The 22,122-nt window shown below is 35.5% G+C and overlaps 1 protein-coding gene and 1 long non-coding RNA gene across 2 annotated transcripts in view; one reads left to right on the top strand and one right to left on the bottom strand.

The window, feature by feature from the left end:
* Nucleotides 1-22,122, bottom strand: part of PolrMT (mitochondrial RNA polymerase) — a 363,978-nt gene that overhangs the window by 231,637 nt on the left and 110,219 nt on the right. The window contains exons 4-6 of the mRNA XM_017609322.1: nucleotides 8,399-8,566; nucleotides 7,878-8,271; nucleotides 7,451-7,813 (exon numbers count right to left, since the gene is read on the bottom strand). Of these exons, the coding sequence (XP_017464811.1) occupies nucleotides 7,451-7,813; nucleotides 7,878-8,271; nucleotides 8,399-8,566 (925 nt within the window). The remainder of the gene's footprint in view (nucleotides 1-7,450; nucleotides 7,814-7,877; nucleotides 8,272-8,398; nucleotides 8,567-22,122) is intronic.
* LOC108358149 (uncharacterized) lies at nucleotides 1,360-21,751 on the top strand. Its single transcript, XR_001846718.1, has 4 exons — nucleotides 1,360-1,609; nucleotides 5,398-5,403; nucleotides 16,696-16,698; nucleotides 21,741-21,751. It is a non-coding gene; the product is annotated as an uncharacterized LOC108358149 (long non-coding RNA).

Consider the following 22,122-nt stretch of genomic DNA (forward strand, 5'->3'; position numbering starts at 1 on the left):
TGGCGGAAGTAGGTACTAGTGAATTTCAATGCAATTAAAGTTTCTAAGGCTTCGTTTACTTTTAGATCAGAATTGTCAAAATTGACAAATTCAAAGTAACAGTACAAGAATCATAGAAAAGAAGATTGCGCCCTGAACGTTCTGCTATCTTTTTTGGTTTCAGTTTGACAGCCAGCTGCTGTGATGATGTGAAAATTTGCCACAATGAAGAAAAATATAACAATTAAGTGGAAAAATTAGATTTTTACAAATTTAGTGCTCAGTGGCGCGTTTCAAGAACGATATTTCAGACGAATCGTTGATGAACAACTGTTTTTCCTTCCCGTCTGCTTTGGTCCTGCCGGAGATCAAGTCATTTCAATCACAAAATAATATTATTTGCAAGAACCATTCACTAAAATTGTAACTAAGTTTTTATTATTTATTAATTCCTTTTTGATATTCAGATATAGCAAGATGGAAAAAATGAGAAACCAAAATTTGTAATATTTTTATGAATGTAGTTATAAAAGTTCACAGAGGAAACGCCAGAAAACAAAGTATTGGCAACGACATAAAATGTATGGCAATTTAGATGTCAACAGTATAATAACTACGATAAAAAAGCATGAGAGAAGTGTGCGAAGGAGGAAATCTTTTCAATTTGAGCAAAAAAAGCTTTAAATGCCGTTGTAAAACGGGCAACAAATTTCTTATAAAATATTTTGATTTTTGCTAGGTGTAGTTGAAACTCAGTCAAATGAGTATTACGGAAAAGAAAAATTTGAAAACAATAAACAGAAAAAGAGATGGGTGCACGAAAAGTTAAGTTAAATGTTATACCCAAACAAATCGATTTTTTTTACCGTTTTTATAAATAAATCTTATAGCAAGATGCTATATATCTGTGTTCGTTTGGAATAGTAGTTTATGTCGGGAAGCTGGCTTTAGTATAATGCGGCATTCACTTTATTCTTTAAATGACAAGGAATCTTTTCATGCGACTTAATAAGAACATGGACTTGCTAGTATCGCAACTATTTCTTGCACTTTTATTTGCCAAAAATTCTTTGACGGCTCGGCGACAGTGAGTCATTCGCAATCGTATGCTGCGAATGCCGCATTATACTAAAGCCAGCCTTTCGATGTAAGCTACTATTCCATACGAACACAGATATGTATCTATACACTTTTTGGCTGGCGAAATATGTAGTTTTTCCAACTTAATAAAAAAAGTGTATTTAACCACATAAAATTTTTTTTTTAATATTGAATGGCGCAACACAACAACACTTTTTGTTGCACGAAACCCTTGAACACGTGACTGTCTGTCATCTATTTCTTCTGTTTCGACATTTCGCTATTTTGCATTTATTTCATTTTGACGTCATTCGCATTGTCAGATTTTTGGAATTCGTTTTGGTTCAACATTCTGCTATTTCATAATTCTTTCATTCTCATGTCATTCATCTTCCATTTCTTTCATTCCAATCCCGTTCGCATCGTCCAACGTGCCTGTCAAATACGGCCGCCATAATGCTTTTCAGTTTGGCAGGCACGTTCGCTGTTTGGTAGGCACATCCGTTGTTAGAAAGATAATAGACAAAAAGGGGCATAGGATTCCATACTTGTAAGTATATACGATGCATGTTTTCCAATAATAAACGATTAGGTGATTCAAGTCTGCAGCAAGTTCACACAACTAATTGAAAACTTGTATCAACCAAGGCATTGTTTATATTTGCTCAACAATGATTTGATTCAACTGACAATATTGTCCTATCAAGGTAGTCGTTTTGTAATTATTGGCTGCATTTCTTTATACATTCCGGATAATCTCATTTCACAGCCGGAATAAACAGAATGTGTTTGAAATATACGTTAACATATCATCAGGAACGTTCTAAAGAATAAGTAAACAAAAAAGTTTATTCCAAACGTTCAGAATGAATAAAGAAATTCAGCCTTTAACAAATATACATTTGTCCCAACTAGAAGTCTCAAGTAAATTGCAAACTTTCGCGAACTAGATATTTATTTCGCCAAATCTAACTATGCTACTTGGTCACTATAACCAAATCTTGGTAATTATAACTAAACCTTTTTCTGGGTGCAAATCAAGAGAAAACATTGTGGCTGATCTAAGAACATCAAAATTTTCACTCATTGTCGACGAAACAGTAGATTTAATATCGAAAAATGTTTAGTTCTAGTGGTAAGATACTTCGATCGACTTGTACTATTCGTGATCGATTCCTTTCTTTAATCGAACTAAACAAAACTGATGCAGAATCGATTTACCAAGCTATAATATTGTTTTCCCAAGAGCGTACCCTTCAGCAATACAATGGCATGGAATTCAATGGGTTGAAATCTAGATTAAAAGATGACACCAATCTTTTTTTCATAAAAAGTACGTGTTCGTTTCACTTATGCACTAGCTATGTTTGTAATAAGCTTCCTCTTGATATCGAAAAGTTATGTCGAAACATCTATAACTTCTTTTTCCATAGTCCGAAACGAATTGGTGACTTTAAAGAGGTTCAGGAATACTGTAACGTAAAACCGCACAGAATACTCGGGATATCTTTCACTCGATGGCTTGCGTTAGGAAACGTCATTACAAGGCATAACGAGCAATGGCAAGCGCTCCAGCTTTACTTCCTATCTTCATGTCTCGAAGTTAATGGCACACGTGCCCGCGAAGTAGCTCACTCAATCGCAGATGTCGAATTAAAAGTATACATGCTGTTTTTGTCCTACATATTAAAAGTAATTAACAATTTAAACAAAGAGTTCCAATCGGAAAAGGCTCGGCTGCCATTTTTGTATTCCCAACTGGAAATATATTTTAAATTAATTTTGGACAATTTCAAGCAGAATAATTTTGTCAAAAATACTACGTATCTGAAAAACTTCCGACATTTACAATGAATAAAATTTTCTACCAATAAACGACATTTTCATCGGAAATAAAACACAACCATCTCTAACAACCGACACATTTCCGAATCGCAAAAAATAACGATTAAGACAAATATTTTAAATTTGTATATGAGAGCGTATCGGTAACAAAGTTCGCGGCGAGTAATTTTTTTAAAACTATGATGTGAACAAAATTTCAGTAGCTCATGAAATTTTTGGCAAATGCATAGACAATTTTGATAATAGCAAAGATTGTTGATGTGTGTAATTTTTCGTTAAATAAAAGCTTAAATTGATGAATTGTAATCAACGATGGTAGATGTTTTCTTAAAATATTAATTTCACTTCAATTTGTAATATTTTATTCCGCATAAATCTGCGGTTATCAAAAATTTACTGCTATAAAAAAGATTTAATTTCACACAGCAGATTGGCAAAACTGTCTCACCATAGTAAAAGTATTATTCAACAGCTTTCCCCATAGAGCTTTGTTACCGATTCACACACGCCCTGAGTTTTTAAATCAGCTACAAAAAAGTTTCGATTTTGGAAGAGAAGAACTAAAAAACGTATATTTATCACACCTAACAAAGTATTATCTGAAACACAACTATTTACAAAGCCTCTTATACAAAAATTTGAACATTTAATTCAATGGGATATCGATGTGTGACAGTGGGAGCTTTTAAAGCTTACAAACACTGATCTTAAAAGCGATATGGACGTTTGTTTTTTTTTTTGGAAAAAGTAAGTTTGCATACAAATGGAATAGAAGAGGCTTGCTTTAAAGAATTGACAAATTTTATATTTAATTTGCTGTATCTTCCACATAGTTCGGCGGCTGCGGAACGCAATTTTTTCGAACTTTCATTAGTAAAGACTAAATTCTGAAATAAACTGGAGTTCAACACAATAAATCACATTATGATATCAAAAAAGCTTTGTTTAAAAACGCAAATTCCCATTACAGTTTGTCAGCAAAAGAAGTAAAATGATATTCTTTATTGTTAATGCGACTAAAATTTCTCGTGATTTCACTCATCAATGTTACATACAGATGTATGCATACATAAGTATACAGTTTTTCCACAAAATTCTGAATTATGCGTTCGTTTTTATTTGCCGATATTTCGACTTCAGTCTGAAGTAATCAGGACTGAAAAAATACATTATAACAATTAAGTAGCTGTTAGACGTGGCAAGTGCAAGTCCGTTTCACAAGTCTGTCAAACTCAGGAATTTTCAAAAGAGATTGCAGGAGCAGTTACTCCCTGCAAATAAAGTGGCTTTCGAAAGTAGTTTTTATTTCTGAAAATCTAACTTTACGGTACTACTTTTTGTAATTATCTGAAATTTTCCTAGCATCACAACGAATTCTCCACCTTTACATCGTCCAAAATCATCAGATCAGTAGTATTGATTTGTCTTCTGCATTTTGACTATAAGTAATCTGGTGGGAACCTACCTTCGAATCCTTCTTATTTACTTAACCTTCTTACTTATATCTACAATCTACTTCTTCCTATCTAAACTATCTTTTGCTTTGCTAGTATTTATTTATCACTTTAAGCACGAATATTGATTATTTTCTATAGTAATTATTATTATATATTTATTATTATTTTTTCTATTATTTTATTGTAATTTGTTATAGTAAGATTTTAAATATTAGTTGATGTGCATATAAAAGACTGCATTGTCTTAGTTGTACAAATATTTGTAACAAATAAATTGAAATTGAAATTGAAATTGAAAGTGCAAAATTTCGCCGAAAAAAATTCAAATTTTTCGCGTTCTTCCAGAATTTTCCGAGTTTTCCACTAAGAATTTTATATATTTCCATTCGAAAAGCCCTTCCGAAGTGATTGCACACAAAATTCCATACAAAAACCTTTTCCGGGCAATTAAGAACAACCAAAAAGAAATTTGAGCCAAATCGGCCCAGCCGTTCTCAATTGATGAATTACTATAAATTTTTCACACCATTTTTATATATATAGATTAAACAAGGATTACGATGGTGTAATTTTAAATCCCTAATTTACTGGTATTCACTATGCAAATCAACTTCAAAAACTTTAACTGCTAATAGCTAAGTTAACTTTAGGACAATCATGACCATCTAATATATAGAGGTGTTAAGCCCATTTCTTTAGCTTTGAAACGACGTTAAGATGAAGTCTCTACGACGAGCAGAACCCGATAATACAATTTGAAAAAGTGCATGATTAGGCAGGATCACGAAAAAATCTAAACTTTGACAGATGTTATCTCCGCAGAAAAAAATTCCTCGCATTCGTGTTAGCTTATTTCATGTATAGAACCCATTAAAAAAATTCAAGCCAATCGAAAGTGTGACACCAAATTTGGTGTCCAAAATGAAAAAGAATGCCTCTAGGAAAACGAATAGAATGACAGAATACAAGATTGCGCCCATTAGAGGATTTTTGAGCGTAATTTTTGCTTGACGTCATTTTGGTAGAATTGTGAGAGAGGCAAGTAAAACGAGCAGGAAAAAGTGTAAACAATGCGGAAAAATGTGTTAATATCAATATACAAACCGCTAAATTCTGTGTGTTTTTGATACATTTTTTTTTAAGAAATTGGATCAAGATTTTTATCAAGTAAAAGGTCCTTTCGCATTCTGTGTCAATATTTTTAAAACAAAAAGCTCTACGATTTCCACGTGAGGGAAACTGATCTCCACATGAGTGGAACTGATTTCAATGTCACATATGAATTTAAAAGCATTTGACTGCCGTAGCCGAGTAGGTAGAGATATCGACTGTATGTAATTCCGTGTTTCGCCGGTTCAAATGCCAGCACATGCAATATTTAAATGATGGAAACAAATCCTCTAATGAGCGTGCGTGAATCGGTAACAAAGTAGCTCATGAGGCTAGTGAAATTTTTGACGAATGCATAGAAAATTTTGACAATTGCAAAGATTGTTGATGTGTGTAATTTTTCGTTAAATAAAAGCTTAAATTGATGAATTGTAATCAACGATGGTAAACGTTTTCTTACAATATTAATTTCACTCCAATTTGTAAAATTTTATTCCGCATAAATCTGCCGTTATCAAAAATTTAATGCTGTCAAAAAATATTTAATTTCACACAGCAGATTGGCAAAACTGTCTCACCATAGTAAAAATATTATTCAACAGCTGTCCCCATAGAACTTTGTGGAAATTTATAATTTTCACTTGAAATTTCAATTTGTAAACGCTTTTCAATAGCATTTTCCATGATAAAAAAATAAAGTAGAGGAATTTTTCAAATTCTTGACGTTGCAATCAATTTAATTTTAAAATTTTACACACAGTCTCACACACACATTCTCAATTTCAAACTCAAACAACAACAACTTTGAACAATTCCTTTTTTTGCCTTCCTTTTATTAGCTCGGGATGTAACTATGTAATATTGATGCGCCTAAAAGATGCAGCGATTTCTATTCTCAAGTTACATACTTGATGACAGTACGAATGGCAATTATAATAGGGAGGTTTTAGTCTTTTAAACTATAATTTTATTTTTACTCTCAATTTTGTATGATTTTAAAATGTTGGCAAACTTCAAAAAAAAAAAAATCATGGCCGACGAATTTAGAGAACGGTTTTACCTTACTATGTTTTTATCATGGCATTTTCAATTTTGATAATTTATCAATAGAAGAGCTTTTGATTCCTGTGCTAGAATACCAGTTCTTGATAAATAATAAAAAATTGACATATTATAAAAATTTTTATTTTGTCAAGTGCACAGAATCGGGAACACGTAGCAATGATTTTGGGCATGTAGCCCTTTAGGTAAGCCCGATTTTCAGCACATGCCGGATGTTGGAAAAATACATGAAGTTATATGTATGTTGATATGTACAGAAAAAACTTATATCGCACGATTGCCTTTTGATTTCACTTTCAAAATTTGCCACTGCACACTTCATTTTGCCTTGTAATGTTTCAATAATTGTGTAAAACTACGCAGAAATATTAACGCACAAATAGTTAAATTGGAAATATTTAGTTATTTGTCCGCTGTTCTTGGGTTAGTGCGCGTAGGGGGAGGGGGCGTGGGTCTTGATATCCAACCCATTAGATAAAGCACAGTTCACACTTTGTAAAAAGTCACACGTGATCCCTTGAAACCTTCCACAGACCACAACAAACGGTTCCACAGCAACAACAACGGACCACAGACGGTTCAAAAACGCCCTATCTCACAAAATTTTTCAAAAACGTCTTATTTCAGAATTCGGTTGAAAAACGCCCTATATCAGCTGCCGCTTCAAAAATATCCTATATCAACATATTTTCAATATATTTCCAGTTGAGATAGGGCGCTTTGGAAACAAATTCTTCAACGAAATTCTGAGATAGGGCGTTTTTCAATAAAATTTTGAGATAGGGCGTTCTTCAACCAAGTTCTGATGTTGGGCGTTCTTGAGCCATTTCCTGAGATAGAGCGTTTCCGATTCGGCTGCCGAGATAGCTCGATCATCCACTCAGCCTTTCATATGTACATACATATATATTACTTACGCAATATTCAGCATTTGCAAATTCGTTTGACTTTTCAATTGATTTGATTGTAATGGATCCATTCAATTCAAATTTTAATTGCTCGCGAGCCATTTTTTCCAGCTCATTTTTATTATATCCATGTTTCGATTTCATTATATTTGAGTGTGGTGGCAATCCCGCAGGGCTTGTGTCATGTACTCGTATACCTATTGGCAAAATGTTCTCATTTATATTATCAAGAAGCTTATTATTGTAACTTAGTGCTGGTGGCGTATATATGGGAGAAAAATCTGGTTTAATGCGTCGTATAGCATCCATTACAACGTCTCTTTGATCACCAGTAAATATTGATCGATCCATTATTTGATTTAAAGTTATGCCCTGTAACAAGACATATTTATATAAATACATACATATATAAGCATGAAAAAATTTAATCATATACATTTTTTTCTGCCATTCGCGCGAACTTTTTAATTTCCTTGATATTTTCCTCTGTAGAAACTAAGCGTCCTAGACATTCGAATATAGCGGCAAATGTTTGTTCATTAAATCTCAATTGATCTTCTTCGATTAACGCGAAAAGGTCTTTAAATCGTTCAAAGGAACCGTTTTCTCCTAAGCCGTGGAGCAGAATGTTGTAAAAATCAATTGTAATGAGGCTGCGAGTTTCAGACTTCTTCTTAGCCCTTTGTCTATATGCTATCAATGTAGAAATACCACGGTGGACCATACCCGCCGAAACACAAACGTTAAGGTATGACTCCAGGTTAATTCGAAGTGCTTTTTCTTTTGCAAATCGCTCTTGTTCTTCACTGTTATGGATTTTCGACTTGAACCTGGAAACATTATTAGGTATACATGTAAATAGCAATTGTATAAAGGATGCTTGCCTGGAAACCAAGCAATATTTAAGTGTAAAAAAAACCTTGTTTAAGTTTTTAATAAATAAGTATAAATAAAAACCTTGTGTTAGATTTTGTGACGGCAACAGCTTGAGCTTCAGCTTCAACTTTTTCTACAATTTTAAGTTTTATTGCATTTAGCTCACGATTTGGAGATGAAACATGAGGCTCATTAGCCACTAAAGGATCCAGTAAGTCTTCGGCATCATGTTCTTTTACGACATGGCAGCTGTAGAAAATATAATAAATAAACTTCATTATTTATGATCCACGCAAATTTTCATGAAATTTTAAACTCGGAAATATTAGTTCGGGACATATCGTCGCTGAAATACAAAATGCCGTAACTTACTAAAAATCCAAAACTCACATTTTGATTGGTTACATGATGCATTTCATCGAATTATAAATCCCCACATCCAATAAAAATTTTAGTTAGTTACGGCTTTTTTTCTTTTCAACGACGATGTGAGATAGAGCCTTTCTATGTTAAGGTAACATATGTAAATACGGGTGGCAACGAATACACCCAGCGGGATAATTATAAGACCAATATTAATACTTCGTTAACACAGTTTAAAAAAAACAATAATAATAATTTCAAAGTATTGCAACAAAGTCATATGATCAGTCTGTGTTTTATAGCGGTCCTACCTTCTATACCAGAGGTGCTCAACAAATTTAAGTTATTGAACCAAACGACAACAACGTAAATTTATATAGAAGGCCCAAGAGCGAATCAGCGTGGAAATTGTCAAATACCAACAAAACTGGCGAAGCGCATTTTAAGAGCGCCCAGCCAGAGGCAAACAAATTTTAACAGAGCCCAGCCAGAGGCAAAATAAATTTAACAGAAATTGTCTCATCAAAGTAAATGCATGTTTTCTTGTTAGACAACGAAATGCTGACGGCTTTTTGCGGTTTTGTTCTTTAAATTGGTTAATTACTTAAAATAAATGCATGCGTAGAAGTCGAAATTATTCCTACTATATGTAATATGTACATATGAATGTATGAATGTATGAACGTATGTACGGTACGAATGTTAAGTGCTTTGGTTTGAATTTTCTTTTTCGCGGCATTGATTTAATAAAAAAAAAGATGAAAATTTTACATATATGAAAATTCTTGTTCGAAGATATGTGCCAGGGTATGCTTTCACTGGAAAACGTAGATAGGTATGTTATCTAATAAGTGAAAGTTATGCAAATACGTATGCAATTGGCAAACTCGTTGGTGATTTGCCGTCGGCATTTAAAGGCGAAGAAAAAATCGGTTTTTATATTTTTAACGATTCTAATGGTAGTTAATACGCTCTTTTCAATGCAACAAACCGCAGTTTTCTAGCTACCTTAGTTTTTTCACAAATCCACTTCAAAGATGGATTGATTGCACTGCACGTGTTAACTTCAAAGTTGTTTTTCTCTGGAAAAGTTGTTTATTTTAAGAAAACATGTTCCATGATAATTTTTTACTGCTATACTCGTAATATGTATATGTAAATAATGGGGCATATTAATAGTTAAAATAAAGTCGACTCTTAAGTTAGTTACAGCTTTTTTACATCACTTTCAGTGGAATAGGCACCTGTGAAAAAAGATGCAACTAACTTTATTCTTATTTGGGGCTGACAAACTTTAACTTAGAGTCGACTTTATTGCGTGTACGAATATGCCCCAATAGTTTTGGGGTCAAATGAAATTGCATTTTCCACGCATATGTATGTACATACTCCATTAATTGATAACGTTATTACATGCATATATATGTATGTATGTACATATTGCTGCCTACATACTACGCACATGTATACATATCTACATATGCATATGTATGTACAACTCACGGCCGCATACATACATACATACCCAGCAAGAACGACCGAACGCATTCTCCAATACAATTACAAAATTGTCAATAAAAACCAACACATTTGCATATTAGCCATATCCATATGCTATTATTTGCGTTATATAACGCGTTATTAATCGCATAATAATATTTGATTGAAAAGAGACAAATATATATGAATAATATAATAGCGTTTTCCATGTAAAAGAAAGAAAAAACTGCTCACACGTGAAACGATAATGCGTTAGATTTCTCCAGGAGCCCTATGTAAAATGATGGAAAGTTTTTGAATTTCTCACACTATTTGTACTACTAGGCGTATACTCTATATCCAGTAAAATAAGTTATCTCGAATTTTGGTAATTTTTGGAAAACACTCAATTTCTCTTATCCCAACCAATATCTCAATCATTGACTAACATTTTAAGGTGTACTTTTAATAAACATTAAATAAAGGTAAACGTTTTCTGCAGGAAAAGACAATATTTTTTTTTTTAATAAAGTCAAAACTTCTAAAATCACAAGCATATGTGGCTTTATCGGAAGTTCACAAATGTAACGTGGCAACTTAGCTCGTTTTCACATTTTTCGGTCCGAAATTGTAAAATTTTTGCCCATGACGCGCCACGATTTTTGTACAGGTGGGTCAATATGCCTTGAACACCATTTGTATAAATGCAAAAAAAAATGTCTTTGTTTATTTCTTAACTTTAAAAATTTCTATACTTCCAAGCGTTTATAAATATATATTTATATATATAAACAGATTATTTTAAATTTTTTTCATCCGAAACCAAATCTTCAGTACCATAAAAAGATTCAAACACATCAAAGTACAATCAATGCGATGTCCAAGTTAGTGCTACTCCACTGTATATGTATGTATGCATGTATGCGTGTAAAAATGTCAATTCAATTTTGCGTTTAACCCATTTTAGCGGACATAGTTTTTTTGGTTACAGCTGTTAATAACACACTATTTTTCAACGCTTTTTATGTTTAATCTTCATGAAAGTTACATGTATCGTCCAGAACATGGTTACATGTAGAATTTTAAATTAATTATATTATTCTCCATACAAAATGTACAAGTATAGCTTTATTGAATGCAAAGTTGTGCGAAAATCTAAATATTTCGTAAACGTAGGGTTAATGGTTTCGCGGACGGCCCATCTGGTGCCGATACGCAGAAATTTAATAATTTGTGTTGATGGAAGCGGCGAGGGGAAGGCGAAAGCAGATCAATCGTGTATATGTATGTACATATTTACATTTATAATTGCATGAAATTTACAAATATGTGCTTTATAAATTTAGGTTTAGTAATTAATTAGATATGTAAATGACAATGTGGGGGACAAATATGCACATGAGTAGCGAAGCTGCCACCTATCCAATGGCGACTTACACGACTTTATTAGAAAATATTTGAAAACTGAATTATTTCCATAAATATTGAAAAAGTTGAAAAATTTCGTAAATAGTTTCGGCTTAGATTAGCGAGATCTTTACGAATTGCTGGGAACATCCGACGTTTTCAGATTTTTAGTATTTAAAAAAAGTTTCCAAGTCGAAAATAATTAAGAACTGAATTATTTCCATAAATATCGAAAATATCGAAAAATTCTTACAGACTTTCGACTTAGTTTTGGGAGATCTCTACAAAAAAAAAAATGAAAAATAATTCTTTTCACAGTTTTTGTTTTTTCCCCAAAAAAATTCAGAGTCGAAAAGATTTTAAAACTTGGTTATTTCCATAAATATCGAAAATTTGGAAAAATGCTTAAATAGTTTCGGCTTAGTTTAGCAAATCCAAAACCAATATAGTTTTTTTTTTTGAAAATAGCACCAAAATTGGAAAATGTTATATAATATTTTCGATTTATTTTAACGTAGTTTGTACAAATCACCGGAAAGAAATTATTTTTCCCCAAAAAATCTAATACCAATAAAGTTTTTCCATACAAAGTTTGAAAATCTAACAAAATATTACAAAAATCGAATCGAATAGAATCGAATCGAAAAATGCTATATAACATTTTTGATTTATTTTCACGGTATTCGTAGAAATCACCGGATAAAAGGATTTTCTTTACCAAAAAATCTTTTCACAAAAAAACACACACTTATGGGAGTTTTCTGTTTGCAATCATTAATGAAATATCACAAAAATCGGAAAATGTTATATAATATTTTCGATTCAATTGCATGTTACTTGTACAAATCACCGAAAAGAATTTAATTTTTTACTAAAACAAAAATCTAACACTTGGGTTTTCTATTTGAAAATTTTCCCAAAATATCACAAAAATCGTCAATATTCATATTTAATTAACATTTCAAACGCTCTCGTGAGATCTAGCTATGTTAATATTCTCCTTTTCTGCTTTGTATTTTGCTTTCGCTGTTAAGTATTCCAAATATTTGTCGCTCTTAAAATGCGCTTCGCTTGTTTAGTTGGCTCGAAAAATGTGGCATTCACAGTTTTCGGTCCTTCTCTATACTTTACGTTCTCTGGTAAATACCAATTACAATAACATAGTTCTGGGAATTGCAAAAAATATATCAACCCCAAAATAACAAATCAATGATACAAGCAGTGTTGCCGCAGCCACATGTTTTTTTCTACCAAAATTTCCTACCACAACCAACCAAAACCTACCAAACATATTTTTAAGTCTTTAATATTTTTTTCAATGTTAAGTTTATTAAAAATATAGATAAAATAAAATTTAGTAAAACTTAAATACAGCTAATACAATACAAACAATTTAACTGTGTATAACAATTCATTTTACTGTACAGACTTATTCCAATGTATGTCTCTTTATTATTATTATTACGTCGGAGATACTCGCGCTGCGACCTAAGAAGATATATTGTGCTAAACCCTAATTGTAATCACTTCAACCTTAGGCTATTTAAAAAGCTAAGCACTTTGGATGATGCCATGTTCTAAATTTTAGATAGAGAAGACAGTCGTTCTCCAATATGTATCAATCTGCGATTCATGCTTCGTGGGCAGGCACATAGAATATACTTTGGTGTTTCCTCCACCAGTCCAAAAAACATACCGTCCGCCTCTACAGAAAGACCCACCTAGTTTAAATAGTATGTTAACTTGCTGTGTGCTGTCAGGTATCCAGTAAGGGTTTTATGTTCAAGGAGTATTTCGGAGTTCCTCCTGGAAGGAGCTATGAATCTCTTTGATTATCATATTCGCTTTGACTTCCGCCAGTGGGCAGTAATCTGAGATTATTCCCAGCTAGCTCCTAAGTAGTTCTGCAGTGTATCCTGCAGATGTACCACTGATTAGCTCGGGACCATGCAAGCGCATTTGATCTCCACGCTTTGCGAGTCAGTCAGCCCTGTAGTTGCCTTCAAACCCTTCACGTCCCGCAACCCACCACAGCGTTACGCTATTGTGGGCGCCCAGGAGGTTCAAGAGCTCACAAGCCTTGATGCCGTTGAGTCGCCGAAGAGTCTAAGGTCTTTAACGCAGCCTGAATGTCCGACATAATATTTATTCTGGCCTCATTTGCCTTCTACGATGACATTCGCGAACACAGACTTCGATTGGGAGGAGCTCCACCTAGAATATGGTTGAGTACGAGCCCATTGGCAGACTTTTCTGAAATCTTGGTCCAAGTATGCCATAAAGTATATATGGAGTTCATATTGTATATCGGCAATAATCTATATATATATAAATGTTGTGTTCGTATGTCACGGTCGTCAAAACTCGCGAACGGCTGAACCGATTTGGATAATTTTGTTTTTGTACTGTTCGGTATAATACCAGAACCAATGATGTCGCAAAAAATTAGAAGGCTGCCACCTATTTGAAAATTTTTAAACCCAATTATATTGATAAAACAAATAAATTTTTACAATATGGGTATCAAATTAAAGAGGTTTAAGAAAGATAACTGCTGGAAATATTTTTGGCGAGGGTTTCCACCTATTTGAAAATTTTAACTCAGTCAAATTGATAAAATTAATGAAATGCTGCAATGTGGGTACAAAGTTAAATAGGTTTAAGAAAGATAACTGCTGGAAATACTCTTGAGGAGGGTTGCCACCTATTTGAAAATTTTAACTCAGTTAAATTGATAACGTAAATAAAATATTGCCATGTGGGTGTAAACTAAAGAGTTTTAAGAAGGCTTACAGCGGAAAATATGTTTGAAGAGGGTTGTCACCTGTTTGAAAATTTAAATAAATTTAATTGACAAAATAAACGGCATATTACAATACAGGTATCAAATAAAGGAGTTTAAGAAGGATGATAGTTGGAAATATTTTGGAGGGCTGCCACCTATTTAAAAATTTTAACTCAGTTAAATTGATAAAATAAATGAAATATTGATATGTGGGTATCAAATTAATTAAGTTTAAGATAACTCTTGGAAATATTTCTAAGGAGGGTTGCCACCTATTTGAAAATTGTAACTCAATTAAATTGATAAAATAAATGAAATATTGCCATGTGGGTATCCAACTAAAGAGCTTTAAGAAGGCTTACAGCCGATGTTTGTGGAAGGTTACCACCTGTTTGAAAATCTAACTAAGTTTAATTTATAAAGTAAATGACATTACAATATAGATATCAAATTAAAGAGGCTTAAGAAATGACTGTAGGAAATATTTTTGAGGGCTGCTCCTTCTTGAAAATTTTAGCTCAGTTAAATTGAAAAAATAATTGAAAAATTTCAATGTTGGTATTAAACCATAGATTTTTAAGAAGGCTTGCAGTCGAAAATATGTAGGAAGAGGTTTGCCCCCTGTTTGAAAATTTAACTCAATTTAATTGATAAAATAAATGACTTATTATAATAAGGGTATAAAAAACATGGTTTAAAAAACATGACTGTTGGAAATATTTTTAAGGAGGGTTGCCACCTATTTGAAAATTTGAACTCAGTTACATTGATTAAATAAATGAAATAATGCAATATGGGTATCAAACTAAAGAGTTTTAAGAAGACTTACAGTCGAAAATATGTTTGAAAAGGTCTGCCATCTGTTTGAAAATAGAACTCCATTATGAAATGTTACAATATGGGTCCAAAACGAAAGGTATTTGAGGAATCTTGATTTGGAAACACTCTCAATAGAATTATACAATGTGTAAAAGTAGACTGAAAATATTTGAATTAAATGAGATATTAAATAACTGGTTCGAAACGGAAAGCGTCTGGGAAAGCTTTACTAGACACATTTTTTGTTAATGTTTTCACTTATCCAAATCTGGACAGTTTAAATGAAGAGAGAGTTTACAATATCTTATCAAACGGAGTGATCATATTATCAACGAAACGTTGGTATACAAATTACGCATTAATAAAGAACTACTGATACAAATGTAAAAATAAAAAGCGTAACGAAAACATAAAAATATACCATGAAATGAAATAATGAAAACTCAAAATTTTTATCACCATTCCCTTACATTATAAAACAGTTAAATTTTAACCATAAACAATTTCGTTTGGGGTCGCCGTAGCCTACTAATTATATTGCGAGTAAAGAAATTTTGAATAACAATAGATAATATTATTATGATTATGATTATTATTACTATTGTGAACTCCTATTCTATGCGCAAACAAACATTCCCAAATTAAAGCTAAAGCAGAAGGGCATTTACAATCGCATGATGCAAGTGTTAACATAATAAGAGCTGCAGAACTAACCACTCAGGAACAATTTTTACAAGCGCGTGTTATTTCTGGCATGTACTGATGACATCGACATTATCGGTAACAAAAACCTCGAAGTCTGTTCTTTCTGCCTTTTCCGTTGGATAACGGACGACAACAATATCAAATAACCAGTCAGGGCATTCGCCTCTTGGCACCCAAGCCACTGTTGCCGGTTGTAATTCCGAGAAAGTAGATAATTTCGTTTACTTGGGAACCAGCATTAACACCGATAATAATGTAAGCATGTAAATCCAACGCAGAATCATTCGAGCCAACAAGTGCAACTTTGGACTGAGTAGGCAATTCGGGAGTAAAGTTCTCTCTCGACGTACAAAACCCACACTCTATAAGTCATTCATCATGCCCGAGCGGGTTTATGGCGAGAGAAAGATCTTACGAAAGATTTGCAGGTCTCCCCGCCTTGGCGACGGGAAGTATCGCAGACGATGGAACGATGTGTTGTATGAGCTTTACAACGAAATCTATGTCCATTTGAAAATACAGCGGCACCGTTGGCTTGGACATGCCATTCGAATGGGAACCGACGTTCCAGGTCCAGCGCCAAAAAAGAAGGAGAAAATGATATCTGGGACCTTATTCTTGGATGCGCCAGGAGGAACTAGGAAAACATTCCTTATCAGATTGATTCTGGGGACGGTTCGTTCAAAAAATTACATAAGCTTAGCTAGGGCTTCGCCTGGAATTTCTGCGACATTGGCCCCTATTATGAGTTGCATTCGATTTTCGATCTTCGCTGGCTATCGAAGATCGAAAGTAAAATTCGTATTATGAGCTATGCAAGCGTGTCGAAATTTTCGTTGAGTATCGAATTTTCTGTCGAACAGAATTTTGCTTTCGTTGGTGTAGCGAAATGTTAGAAAATTTTAAAAATGCATGATTTCGCATTTGTTTTCTTACTTTTTGGCGGCTAGACACTAATTTTAAACAATTTATATTAATTTCAAGAAGTTCTAATGTCGTGAATAGTAAACACAAGCTCGAAAGTCTGGTTTTACATATGAAAGAAAATCCCTATACGCTGTTGGCACGATCTCTGAAAACATAATCATGGAGCTGTTTATAGTTTTAATATATTTTAAATAGTTTGGATCACACAATTTCTTAAATATATTGTATGTAAAAATATATTCGAAAGACTGCACTTAAACTCTCACGTTTTCTGCTCTTGGCCAGTTTTTTAAGCCCTCATCCTCTGACGAATCGTTCAACCAGAACTCCGTTGTGCTAATTAAAATTTTTTTACCACGCTTTTATAAACTCACTTTCTTTTTTATTTCATTTTAATTTGCACAAATTTACATATGTACATATATATAAGCACTCTATTTAGTTTGCTCGATCTGTAAACAAAGCTTCTCAGCGGTGAAAAATATACTATTGTGAACAACCTAAACGAGCGAAATTCACAATAGCGCTATTCTTCATCGAATGAGCGCCATAATACCAAATGAAAATTCGTTCGCTCAGCACTTTCGACCACAGTCGAAGATGGAATGCAACTCATAATAGGGGCCATTGTTACCAGGTGAAAGAATTGCTAATTCAGAAATCCCACGCGCAATATTTCCAGAACATCCAGTATGGAAAGAGTATTACAAAAATTTAGACTCATTGTTTGGGATGAGTGTACCATGGCACACAAAAAATTGCTTGAGGTTTTTGATCGATTGTCGCAAGATTTGCATGGAAACGTTTAACCATTCGGGAATGCATTGATGTTGCTCTCAGGAGATTTAACGCAAACATTGCCTGCAATTTCTCGATTAACACCAGGCTGGCGAGATAAATGCTTGCCTGAAATAGTCAACATTGTGGCAAGGCGAACATACATACACTGCAGCCGAGGTATTCTCGCGACGAATACTGGATACTGGGACCGGAAAGGTGCCAGTCAATGAGAGATTAAGACGAATTTTAGTGCCTGATAATTTTGTAACTTAGAAACATCGAAAGGAGAACTTATCGAAAGAATGTTTCTTAATTTTTGATCGCGATTGATCTTCCAGGGATGACGGCAAACCAGATATCCTTGATATCTATGCAGAGAATAGCAAAACGACAAATATTGTGTGCACACAAGTACTTATTACAAACTCAAACTTATATGAAACGTATGCTTTATTTCGTTAATCATTGATCTTCTATGTAAAAGTATATGCCACGGCAAAGCGTGGCACGGTACAGCTAGTGAGGGTATACGTTTGTACTTAGAAATCCGGTATATTTACATGTTTACGGCCGCCGTTATACGAACGCACCTGTGAAATATTCATGTAAAAAAGGTTGATAAAATGTTTGGAGATACATATTTTTTATTTTTTGCAAATAACTATTACTCATTGTCACGGAACCTACCAAAATCCAATCAAGCCTACCAACCTACCAAATGAAAAAAAAACTACCGGTTTTGGTAGGAAAAGCCCATGTGTGGCAGCACTGTCCGTAAGTCACATGACTTTAAAATTTGGTGTGTGGACATACATATTTACGGTAGATGCTTATAGTAAAGTGCATATATTTTTGTAAAAAGGGCGTGGCACATCCTACAGGAGTGAAATTTTTAATCAGCCATAACTTCGGAATCATACGTCACATGAATTTGAAATTCTGCTCTGCATCGTAAAGTATGTTTTTAAAAAAATGGTGGTGGCAGATGGCGCCGGAGTCGAGAGTGGGTTTTGATATCTAACCCACTAGAAAGAGCACAGTTCGCACTTCGTAAAAAGTCACACCTGATCCCTCGAAACCTTCCACATATCCCTGGGGAACCATTAGAAAATGGTCTAAAATTAGCATTTTGACACTGGAATTGTAAGCTCGAGAAACAGTATTTTTGTGCAGAACACCTTTCTATTGTGAAAGGTATTCAACGTTTATTGTGCATATAACTCTGGCTATGCCATCCACAGTATATTTGCGTAGAACTTACTCCGAAATTCACAAAAAAGTTCATTTTTCAGACCGAATTTATTAATCAATTAGTGACCGTAAATTACAAAATTAGGGTTTACAATAAAGTGTAGACCCTTAACTACAAATGTGTAACATTTTTTGATCGGGTCACCCATTTGGGCACAATAGCCTAAAATCATTGGGCAAATAACTAAACCGTACCCAGTTAAATCGTTATTTGATTTTCCTCAATCAACAATTGCACCAAGATCACGTCACGCACGCAGCTGATTCTGTCAAATTCACAAAGAGCGGATTAGCAGTACCGCGATGGGCGCAATCTCTATTTCTCTCAATCGTGCTCATAAATAGTTGTTTTTTCGTTTCTGCGTCGCTGCTGTTCGCTTATCCGCAACTGCTGCATAATTTCTGCTGATACACTGCAGACCGCCTTCCACGCCTTCCACGCCTCTTCGCTCTCGATCATTCGCAGGACTAAGTTTTCTGGTGCGACGTTAACACCCAAAGCTTCCTTTAATCTTCGTCGGTCATCGCTGAATCATGGACAAGTAAATATCACGTGCTTTGCTTCTTCCTCCGTTTCTGGGCCGCAAGTTTCGCAAAACGGATCTTTCTCGTGTCCAAAACGATGGAGGTAACTTTTAAAGCAGCCGTGGCCGCTAATAATTTGCGTGAGGTAGTAGTCTACCAAGCCGTGCTTCCTATTTAACCATACGTCAAGTTTGGGAATGAGCCGATGGGTCCACCTTCCATTTGAGGCTGCATCCCACCTTGCTTGCCACTTTTCCATACCTCGTTGTCTTGATGCTTTCTTGTAGTCCACGTACTCAGTGTTTGGGTGAGCTCGTTTTGCCACATGGAGCTCGTGTTGCTCTTGTGCCGCGATATCAAGGGGAAATAGCCCTGCTATCACTAGAGCTGCTTCTTCCGACACCGTTCGAAATGCAGAGCACACACGTACGGCACATCGACGATATGTGGAGTTAATGCCTCGGACATATGATCCTCGTTTGAATGCGTGGAACCATGTCGTGGATCCATAGTGTTATTGCTCTCACTACGCTTGCTAGTAGCTGTCTACATTGTTGGCGTGGCCCACTAGTATTGGCCATAATTCTAGATAGCGTTGTAGTCGCCTTTGCGGCTTTGTTGTTGGCATACTCTAGGTGGTCCCGGAAGTTTAGCCGATGGCCGAGTAAGACGCCAAGGTATTTGACATACGGCTTTGATTCGATCGTGGCACCGCCAACTGTTAGTTTAACTTTCTCCACCCTCTTGCGGCTGCTAATTAGGACCGCCTCTGTTTTTTGGCCAGCAAGGTAAGAGACTTTGTCCTTAGCCATTTCTCTACCAAAGATACTGCGGCCTCTGTAATGTGCGCGAGCTAAGCGCTAAGCGTTTTTGCTACCACCACAAACGAAATGTCATCAGCAAATCCAACGATGGTTACATCTTCAGGATCCGGCAAACGCAATATACCGTCATACATTATGTACCACAGTAGGGGGCCCAGTACAGGTCCCTGCGGTATCCCTGCTGTGACTTTGCGGTAGACACTGCCGTAGCAAAGCTCTCTATTGCTTAAGTAGCTTGATACGATGTTATACAGATACATCGGCACATGAAAGTCCCTTAGAGCACTCAGGATTTGTTTCCAGCTGGCGCTATTAAATGCATTTTTGACGTCCAGTGTTACCACCAAGCAATATTCTTTATCACCGCCAAGCCAGCGTGTCCCGCTAATAGCCTTTTCTGCAATGGTCTTGGTCACCTCTATTGCGTCTGTCGTTGAGCGCTTTTTCCTAAACCCAAACCGTAAAAGCGATAATCGGTTTTTGGCGTATGTTTCCAGGCGGTTTTTTATTATATGCTCGAACACTTTACCTGTGTTGTTGAGCATGGCAAGTGGGCGGTATGCTGAAGGCGAAGATCTATCGGCAGATTTTGGTATTAGTACCAGTCTTTGTTGCTTCCATATGCTTGGAAATATACCATCTTTCAGACATGTGCTAAAAACATTTGCGAATATCTCGGGGTTGCAGGTTATGGCTGTCTTCAGGGCAGCATTTGGAACCCCATCTGGGCCAGGAGCTTTTTTAAGTTGTAATTTTTTAGCCACATGTGCTACCTCCTCTGCAGTCACGGGTGGGATGCTATCTACAGGCACAGCTGCATTATCTCTATCAAAGTCGGGGTGCGTTGGGAAGAGAGTCCCCACTATGCGCGTGAGCAGCTCGGGGCACGTTGGCAGGGCTAAACCCTTCAACCTCTTTAGCACAGTCTTGTATGCAAGGCCCCATGGGTTATTTTCAACATCGTTGCACAGTTCTTTAAACTTTTTGCGCTTGCTATCACGTATGGCATATTTTAATTGTTTACGCTTGGTCTTGAATGCTTCTCTATAATGTCTAAAGCTGTCTGCCCCTCGTGCACGCTGGCATGCTCGTCTTGCGCGGTTGCACTCTGCCCGTATCGCTACTATGTTGTTGTTCCACCAGTATGCAGGTCTGCGTTTATTTTTACATCAGCATTGCATGCAGCCGTTATCACGCGCATAAGTTTAGCAGCTGCAATTTCTGAGGGGCCGTAGCATCAGAACCGGTGAATNCCCCTCGTGCACGCTGGCATGCTCGTCTTGCGCGGTTGCACTCTGCCCGTATCGCTACTATGTTGTTGTTCCACCAGTATGCAGGTCTGCGTTTATTTTTACATCTACGTCGCAGCATTGCAGCATTGCATGCAGCCGTTATCACGCGCATAAGTTTAGCAGCTGCAATTTCTGAGGGGCCGTAGCATCAGAACCGGTGAATATCTCCTCAAACAGCTTCTCATCGAGGCTCTCGATTTTCCAGCCGCGGTTCCAGTTGGATTTAAGTGGCTTATCTTGCAGTTGTCCTATATCAAGGATAATAGCGCGGTGGTCTCTTTGAGTATAGCACTCACTGATGTGGCAGCTACTGTGTCTATACAAGCTTCCGCTTATGAATGCAAGATCGATTACTGATCCTGCTCCGTTCTTGCTCTATGTATGTTCGCTACCTGTATTTAGGATAACACTCAGCGACGCTAGTGCATCCAACAGCGCTTTGCCTTTTGGGCTGGTCTTTTTGCTGCCCCACTGCACAGCCCATGCATTGAAATCGCCTGCAATCAGTACGGCTCCTCTTTCTTTGGCGTCGTCTACCAACGCGTCTATAATTTGGTTGAAGGCATGGCGGTATGTAACAGCTATATACGTACAGGTGGGTAATTTTAGCACACACGAATCCATCTGAGTGGGCGGATATAATTAACT

This window comes from Rhagoletis zephyria, unplaced genomic scaffold, assembly GCF_001687245.7.
Source record: "Rhagoletis zephyria isolate East Lansing unplaced genomic scaffold, Rhagoletis_zephyria_1.1 Rzeph_scaffold_00215, whole genome shotgun sequence".
Classification (NCBI taxonomy): domain Eukaryota; kingdom Metazoa; phylum Arthropoda; class Insecta; order Diptera; family Tephritidae; genus Rhagoletis; species Rhagoletis zephyria.